At 46.7% G+C, this 9221-nt stretch overlaps 1 protein-coding gene across 1 annotated transcript; it reads left to right on the top strand.

Annotated features, from left to right (window-relative positions):
* The first annotated feature begins 672 nt into the window (after positions 1-672).
* On the top strand, positions 673-4466 carry LOC123428162 (ubiquitin C-terminal hydrolase 22). Its single transcript, XM_045112330.1, has 3 exons — positions 673-1481; positions 2440-2564; positions 3261-4466. The coding sequence occupies exons 1-3, from the start codon at positions 673-675 to the stop codon at positions 4004-4006; spliced, it is 1680 nt and encodes a 559-aa protein (XP_044968265.1). The 3' UTR covers positions 4007-4466.
* Positions 4467-9221: the final 4755 nt, after the last annotated feature.

The following is a 9221-nucleotide window of genomic DNA, read 5'->3' on the forward strand; positions in this document are numbered from 1 at the left end:
CGTTCGTTTGCCTCGCCGTTGGAGTTGACACACACTGCCGAGAACCTAATCGATCCTTGCGGTGCACGAGTAGCGCCTCCCCCGCCCCGACCCAAAGCGACGCACGCATCAGATTGGACGCTAGACAGCCGACCGGATGAAAGTTTCGGCGGGCACCCCGAGAGATCAGTGCCCCCATGGCAACGCAGTCGGTACTTGCGTTCGTTTGCCTCGCCGTTGGAGTTACCACACACTGCCGAGAACCTAATCTATCCTTGCGGTGCACGAGTAGCGCGTCCCCCGCCCCGACCCAGAGCAACCCACACATCAGATTGGACGATGGACAGCCAAAAAGAAAGTTTCGACGGGCACCCCGAAAAATCAGTGCCCCATGACAACGCAGTCCGTACTTGCGTTCGTTTGCCTCGCCGTTGGAGTTGCCACACACTGCCGAGAACCTAATCGATCCGTGCGGTGCACGAGTAGCAGCGCCTCCCCCGCCCCGACCAGAGCGACCCACCCATGGCTCCGCTCTGACTCCATCTCCATGATCCACACCATCCATCTCCACCGCCGCCACCATCCCCACCCCCACCCCCACCTCACCCCGCACCGCCCAAGCCGCCACTCCACCCCCCGTCCCCACTCCCCACCGCCCAAGCCGCCACTCCACCGCCGCCCCCTCCATCCCCGATGACCACCCCATCCGCGCCGCCGCCCTGCGCGCACCTCGCCGCGCACCGGCTAACCTCGCGCCCGCTCCGCTTCCTCCGGCGGTGCCTGCGCGTGCGCCCGCTGGGCCGGCCCGAGATCCGCCGCGACGCGCGCGAGGTGCCCCGATGCTCCCCCTGCCCGGCCTCTTCCCAGCCCCCGCCCCGCCTCTACGCCTGCCTCACCTGCGCCACCGTCTTCTGCCCCTCGCACGCCGCCTCCCACGCCGCGTCCGCGCCCGCCCCGGGCCACCAGATCGCCGTCGACGTCGACCGCGCCGAGCTCTTCTGCGCCGCCTGCGGGGACCAGGTCTACGACCCAGACTTCGACCACGCCGTCGTCCTCGCCCAGTCCACGGCGCTCCACCCCCCGTCCGCCTCCGCCTCGCCACCGTCCGCGTCCGCATCCCCCGCCGCGCCCCGCAAGCGCCGGCGCGTCGACTACCGCGCCTGGGCGCCAGATCCGGCCGAGGTCGCGCTCGTGCGATCCGCCGATCCCACCACCTCCGCGTCCGCCGCCGAGCCGGCGGGCCTGCGCGGGCTCAACAACCTCGGCAACACCTGCTTCATGAACTCCGTGCTGCAGGCGCTCCTCCACGCGCCGCCGCTCCGGAACTACTTCCTCGGGGATCGCCACAACCGCTTCCTCTGCCCGCGCCGCACGCCCATGAGGCACCGTACCACGGATGCCGAGGCCAAGGCCGCGTGCCTCGCGTGCGATCTCGACGAGATCTACTCTGCCACCTTCTCGGGGGAGCGCACGCCATACAGCCCCGCCAAGTTCCTCTATAGGTCCGGATCTCGAGCTCTATTTGCATTGGTTGATGTCGGAGTGTGATTTTGTATTGCGGAAGTTAAGCCCTTAGTTAAATGGCTGTTTGAAGTACTGTTAGCTATGGGCAGTGGCTTGTTTGAGACAACTAGATTGTATAGTCTCCTGCAAATTATAGTGCGCTATTGCCACACAACTGTTTGAAGTTAGATCATGCAGATTGCAGGAATACTTAATATGAATCGAATGATACTACAAAAGATATTTGTAGCTAAAAGGGACAAAGTCTGCTCAGTGTGTATTGCTACAGAAGGAAAATGGTTGCGTAGCATGTATATGGCCTGTTTGATGAAATGCCCTCGTATATAGAGCATATATAGCAATGCCTTCTTATGATTGTGCAAGTACTTTTGGCATGCCTACCTAATAAATGGTCGCTGAACTGTAATTATTGGTCAGGTGATAACATGCATGAGCACCTGTTAGTTCCTGTCAAGTCACTTGTTTGACTGGTTGTGAAGCATGCACGCTCTCTATTGCTGTATTCTTTTGATTTTTCCTTCGTTTAAGTCTATGCTTTTGGGTAGGCAAGTATATAGCATCTGTGGTAGGCCCATAAGTATTGCTAGTCTTGTTGATACTTTGCCAGGGCCTACCAAAAGTTTCTTATTTCCTTGGGAACCAACTGTTTATATTTTATACCTTTGCTTCACACAACATGTGTGTGCTATGTCTTATAGCTATTTTAAAACTATTGTCATCATAGGGAGAAATACTGCAACACTTCTTAAGCTGAAGTTAATTTTTTAAACAGTAATTCATGTTTGTAAGAACTAAGCAGTTACCTTGTCTTTTTGCTGCTGATATTGTTTGATGAACATGGGCTTGCACAGGAAATATGATGCACTACTTGTTTCTTCTGGTTTATGAAAGAAAGTACTTGATTTCCTTCTGATTACTATCGTTCTGGATTCTTAGCTGGTGGCAGCATGCAACAAACCTTGCAAGCTACGAGCAACAGGACGCACATGAATTTTTTATCTCCATCCTTGACCATATTCATGAAAATATAAAGGATGATCAGCCTAAATCACATGAACAAGGTAGTTAGCTCCTCTCTTTCTACTCTTTGATTGAATTAAAGACTTGCATGTATTGCAACGAATTCAGATATGAACTAAACCTCATAAATTTGGCAAATTGCTTTCAAGATAATCACGTATTCTGTATGCAGTGACTGTCTTGATTGGGGACACCCTTTCTTTTCTGGATCAATCGTTTACAAGTTGCATGATGCATCCTAGTATAATTTGTGACACCTTAAGTATTGTTCTTAGTTCTTGCTTGTCCTACTAACCTTTGGAGGACAGGCAAACAAAAGAAGTGGGAAACAATAATCATCTTCATGTACTTGTTTTTATTGGTAATGATCTACTTTGTCTTGCTTTTGATATGCTGGACTATGATTTATCTTGAGAAGAGAACTGAGCGTCGACCAGTTGGCTTGAGGCATGCACAGCCGCGGCGCCCAGCCCAACAACCGCATTTGAGCATTGTGCTCCACCGGGGGTGCTCATGGCTATTCCCTTAGTTAAAAGTCTACAGTAGCTATTCTCTTTGGTCTAGTTTTTTGTTTTTTGAGAAAATGATTTATCTTGAGAAAAATATTCCTTGGGGAGAAAGAAGAGCTGTTATGTACCTGTCTTGTCTTGCATACTTGACTGCAGTTTATCTTTACAAAAATATCCTGTTATTGTTTTTTGTTCTAACGTTGATTCCTATTTTTTTGCTCATAATAGGCGATGGAGACTGTTGCATTGCACACCGGGTGTTTTCTGGTATCCTGAGATCAGACGTCATCTGCACAAATTGTGGGTTCTCATCCACAACGTTCGAACCTTGCATGGACGTCTCTTTAGACTTGGATTCTGGGCATAACAATTGTCTTGGTGTTGCAAACCCAAAGCCGCATGCGCGCAACGGCATGAGTTCCAAGGTATCTACACTCATGAGATGTTTGGAGCGGTTTACCAGGGCTGAGAGGTTAGATGCTGAACAGAAGTACTTCTGTGAACGTTGCAAGGAGAGGCAAGTCTCCCTGAAGCAAATGTCCATTCGGAGGCTTCCGTTAGTTTCTTGCTTTCACATCAAGAGATTTGAGCATTCAACAGTTAAGAAGATGTCAAGGAAGGTTGACCACTCTTTGCAGTTCCCTTTTTCTCTTGACATGACACCTTACCTGTCATCCTCCATTCTCAGAAGTAGATATGGGAACCGCATATTCCCATCAGAAGCATGTGATTCAGATGCAGTTTCTGAACTGCCTTCAGAATTCGAGATATTTGCGGTGATCACACATAGCGGTAAACTAGATGCAGGCCACTATGTGACATATCTGAGGTTAAACAATCAGTGGTACAGATGTGATGATGCATGGGTAACCAGAGTTGATGAGCATACTGTCAGAAGTTCTCAGGCTTATATGCTCTTCTATGTGCAGAAGACGCTTTACTATAAAGCTTGTGAAAGAGCCGCTGCAGTCTGAATGATTTGGAAACAAATGTCGATGGCCTTGTTCTTCACCACCAGGAAATACAGTCATCATCTCGTGCAACATGGTTTCACCCAGAGAGAAACGGCTGGCGTTTTTAATATCCCAGCCACCAAGGCAGATGGTCAAGTTTTGTGTTCTCATTGACCCCTGTAGATTCAACCGGAGTTATTTTTTTGGCGATATTTCAACAACCAGCCATCCAAAGGGAAGGTGATCACATTTATGTGTTGGGTTATCTTGTTATCCTGATCAACGGATTTATTGTGTGTGCTTTTTGTTGAACTGAAAGCACTTCAGTAATTAATTCATACTACCATTGGTGGTGATGGTGATGGTGGTCCGAAGTGCAATACTATGTAGAAGTGAGAGAAAAGGGAACCGAACTTTTTGATGTGTTCCTTTCAGTAATTGAATACCATGTCTACTGAAGCTAGACTGCCTTGGCCCTTGATTCGATGATTCAATTTGTTTGTTCTTGTACTTCATTGGTAAACTCAGAGATATATTAGATGAGATAGTGTTTGCCCTTTTTTTTCTGCCTTTGCTCTGTTTTGGGGTTTGTTTCAGCTGTGCATTTTGCAGTTAAGCAAACAGCGCATGCTGATGCGAAAACTTCACAGAATAAGCTCGGCGGCATCTCATAATATTGTTGAAGTGCTTTTGCCCTTTTTTGCGACTTTGCTCTGTTTCTGAATTTCTTCAACTCTAGATTTCACAGTTCATTAAAGAGGGCGTGCCGAACTGGAGTTACGAAACTTTGCAGGATATAAGATCTACTCCCTCTATCCCAAAATAAGGGACGCAAATTTTATACTAAGTTAGTACAAATTTCGTATTAAAGGACTGATCAATAGAGGAAGGACTCTGGGTTGCGTCTGTAGGTAACAGCAATGTGTACACCTGTGGTTGTCAGTGAATTGAAATAATTTCAAAGGGGCAGTGAGCGTCGCCATCGTTTCCAGCACGGAGGAGGAACGTGGGGATTCCTCTGTCAGCTGTGGCCTGTAGGTAATATGCCTGTAGGCTGACAAGCCATTGAGCGCGACACTGTTGATGATTGCTTCTAGAGCATAGCACATCACTGAGATTATTTGAGTGTGGCGGCACCCTCCACAACGCGTACGCAAACAGCGTGCGCGACGTGGCCTCCGTCCTTCCACTCGTTTCCGTCCCAGTCCCAGCTCTATCATCTTCCTAACACGGTACTTATAGAAGATCTGTTTTGTCAAAATTATGCAGCTTGCTCTGATGATCTGTTTTCATAATAAAAGGTGCTCTGGATAAATATGACCTCCATCTACCAATAGCCATTGTAATAGCTAGAAATTCCTTTTTATAAATGGAAGTTTTCTGACTAGCCATTCCCAATGCTTTGCTGTAGTATGCAACAGGATGTCCTTCTTGAGACAGCACAGCTCTCACTCCAGTGTTGCAGGCATCAGTTTCCACCACAAATGTTTTGTCAAAATTTGATAAAGCTAACACAGGAGTGTTGGCCATAGCTTGCTTGAGGCTCTGAAAAGCTTGTTGGCCAGATTCAGATCACACAAAAGCTTGTTTCTTAAGCAGATCAGTGAGAGGTTTAGCATCAGCCCATAATTTTGCACAAACTTTCTGTTGTAGCCAGTCAGTCCCAGGAAACCTCTTAGCTCAGTGATTGTTGTAGGCACAGGCCATTGTAGCATAGCCTCTGTTTTTGAAGGACCAGTTGACACTCTTTGTGAGAGATAATATGCCTTAGGTATTCCATAGATTGTTGGGCAAAAGCACATTTACTTTCCTTCACAAACAACTGACGTTCCTTGAGAATATCAAATACAGACTGCAGGTGTTCTAAATGTTCCTCAAATGTTTGATTGAAAACCAATGTGTCATCCATGAAAGCCAACACATATTTTATGTTTGGCCCTGCAAACACAAAATTCATCACACATTGAAAAGTGTTTCGGGTTGTGGTCAGACCAAATGGAACAACCCTGAACTGAAGGTGTCCATGGTGTGTTTTAAAAGCAGTCTTAAATTCATCTTCTTCCTTCATTTTGATTTGATGATATCCAGCTCTAAGGACCAGTTTGGAAAACCACTTAGTGTCCCCTAATTCATCAAGCAAGTCATCAATCACTGGCATAGGATTTTTTTAATGGTTAAAGCATTTATTCTTCTGTAGTCCACACAAAACCTCTATGTTCCATCTTTTTTATTGACCAGTAAAACAGGAGAAGCAAAAGGACTCACACTGGGTGTAATCAGACCAGATTTCAACATTTCTGCCACCTGTCTCTCTATTTCATCCTTCTACACATGAGAGTATCTATATGGTCTGCAATTGACAGGCATACCATCAAGTACGAAGTGAATAGAGTGATCCAATACTCTATGAGGAGGCAGTGTTTTAGGTTCTTGAAACACTGTTTGATTCGTTACTAGCAACTGCTGTACTGCAGGAGGTACTTCTAGAGAGGGTGTCATTACTATATGGTTCAGTATAGTTGTGGCCCACACATCATTCCCCTTCTCCCACTTAAACAGTTGTTCAGTAGATATTTCTTTGAGTTGTTCTTGTTGAACTGGCATCACTCCTTGCAGCCTGAGTTCTTGGCTCTCATGCTGAAACTGTATCCATCTCTGTGCCAGTGACACTTCATTATTCCCCATTGTTCCAACCAGCCCATACCCAGGATAATGCCATGCCCACCCAAAGTAAATACTTGCATGGAGTTACTCAAACTATGTCCTTGTATCCAGCAGGTCAATTGAGGAACAAATTTAGTACATGACACTAGTGTTGGAAATATGCCCTAGAGGCAATAATAAAGTGGTTATTATTATATTTCCTTGTTTATGATAATCATTTATTATCCATGCTAGAATTGTATTGATTGGAAACTCGAATACATGTGTGGGTACATAAACAACATTGTGTCCCTAGTAAGCCTCTAATGGGCTAGCTCGTTGATCAAAGATGGTCAAGGTTTCATCACCATAGACATGAGTTGTCATTTGATAACGGGATCACATCATTAGAAGAATGATGTGATGGACAAGACCCAAAACTATGAACGTAGCATGTGATCGTGTCAGTTTATTGCTATTGTTTTCTGCATGTCAAGTATCTGTTCCTATGACCATAAGATCATGCAATTCACTGACACCGGAGAAGTACCTTGTGTGTATCAAACGTCGCAACGTAACTGGGTGACTATAAAGATGCTCTACAGGTATCTCCGAGGGTGTCTGTTGGGTTGGCATGGATCAAGACTGGGATTTGTTACTCCGTGTGACGGAGAGGTATCTCAGGGCCCACTCGGTAATACAACATCACAATGAGCTTGCAAGCAATGTGACTAAAGAGTTAGCCTAGGTATATTGTATTACCGAACGAGTAAAGAGACTTGCCGGTAATGAGATTGAACTAGTTATGGAGATACCGACGATCGAATCTAGGACAAGTAACATACCGATGAACAAAAGGAACTGCATACGGGATTAACTGAATCCTTGACATCAAGGTTCGACCGATAAAAGGTCTTCGTAGAATGTGTGAGAATCAATATGGTCATCCAGGTCCCGCTATTGGTTACTGGCCGTAGAGGTGTCTCGGTCATGTCTACATAGTTCTCGAACCCTCAGGGTCTGCACACTTAACGTTCGGTGAAGATATAGATATAGTTGAGTTATTGGGTTGGTGGCCGAAGGTTATTCGGAGTCCCGGATGAGATTCCGGACGAGCTAGTAGATCCGGAGGTAAAGATTTATATATAGGAAAGTGGTATTCGGGTACCTGAATAGTTCAAGGTTTTCCGGTATTGTACCGGGAGTGACGAAAGGGTTCCGGGGGTCCACCGGGAGGAGCCCACCCATTCGGGGGGGGGGGGGGATGGGCTTAAGAGGTGGTGCACCAGCCCCTGGTGGGATAGGTAGCCGACCCCAAATAGGGCCCATGCGCCCAAGGGTAGGTGGGAGGAGGTGCCTTGGTGGAGGAGGAGTCCTCCCTAGGATGTCCACCTCCCTTGTGGGAGGTGAACTCCTCGCTAGGTTCGGCCGACCCACCCTCCTTGGAGGAGGGGCCAAGGCTGAGCCCTAGCTACCCCTTCCTCCAATAAATAGAGAGGGAGAGTGTTGGAAATATGCCCTAGAGGCAATAATAAATTATTTATTATTATATTTCTTTGTTCATGATAATCGTTTATTATCCATGCTATAATTGTATTGATTGGAAACACAATACTTGTGTGGATACATAGACAAAACACTGTCCCTAGTAAGCCTCTAGTTGACTAGCTCGTTGATCAAAGATGGCCAAGGTTTCCTGGCCATAGGCAAGTGTTGTTACTTGATAACGGGATCACATCATTAGGAGAATCATGTGATGGACTAGACCCAAACTAATAGACGTAGCATGTTGATCGTGTCATTTTGTTGCTACTGTTTTCTGCGTGTCAAGTATTTGTTCCTATGACCATGAGATCATATAACTCACTGACACCGGAGGAATGCTTTGTGTGTATCAAACGTCGCAACGTAACTGGGTGACTATAAAGATGCTCTACAGGTATCTCCGAAGGTGTTAGTTGAGTTAGTATGGATCGAGATTGGGATTTGTCACTCCGTGTGACGGAGAGGTATCTCGGGGGCCACTCGGTAATACAACATCACACAGAAGCCTTGCAAGCAATGTGACTTAGTGTAAGTTGCGGGATCTTGTATTACGGAACGAGTAAAGAGACTTGCCGTTAAACGAGATTGAAATAGGTATGCGGATACTGACGATCGAATCTCGGGCAAGTAACATACCGAAGGACAAAGGGAATGACATACGGGATTATATGAATCCTTGGCACTGAGGTTCAAACGATAAGATCTTCGTAGAATATGTAGGATCCAATATGGGCATCCAGGTCCCGCTATTGGATATTGACCGAGGAGTCTCTCGGGTCATGTCTACATAGTTCTCGAACCCGCAGGGTCTGCACACTTAAGGTTCGACGTTGTTTTATGCGTATTTGAGTTATATGGTTGGTTACCGAATGTTGTTCGGAGTCCCGGATGAGATCACGGACGTCACGAGGGTTTCCGGAATGGTCCGGAAACGAAGATTGATATTGTTGGGGAACGTCGCATGGGAAACAAAAATTTCCTACGCGCACGAAGACCTATCATGGTGATGTCCATCTACGAGAGGGGATGAGTGATCTACGTACCCTTG

This window comes from Hordeum vulgare, chromosome 2H (genome assembly GCF_904849725.1).
Source record: "Hordeum vulgare subsp. vulgare chromosome 2H, MorexV3_pseudomolecules_assembly, whole genome shotgun sequence".
Taxonomy (NCBI): Eukaryota; Viridiplantae; Streptophyta; class Magnoliopsida; order Poales; family Poaceae; genus Hordeum; species Hordeum vulgare.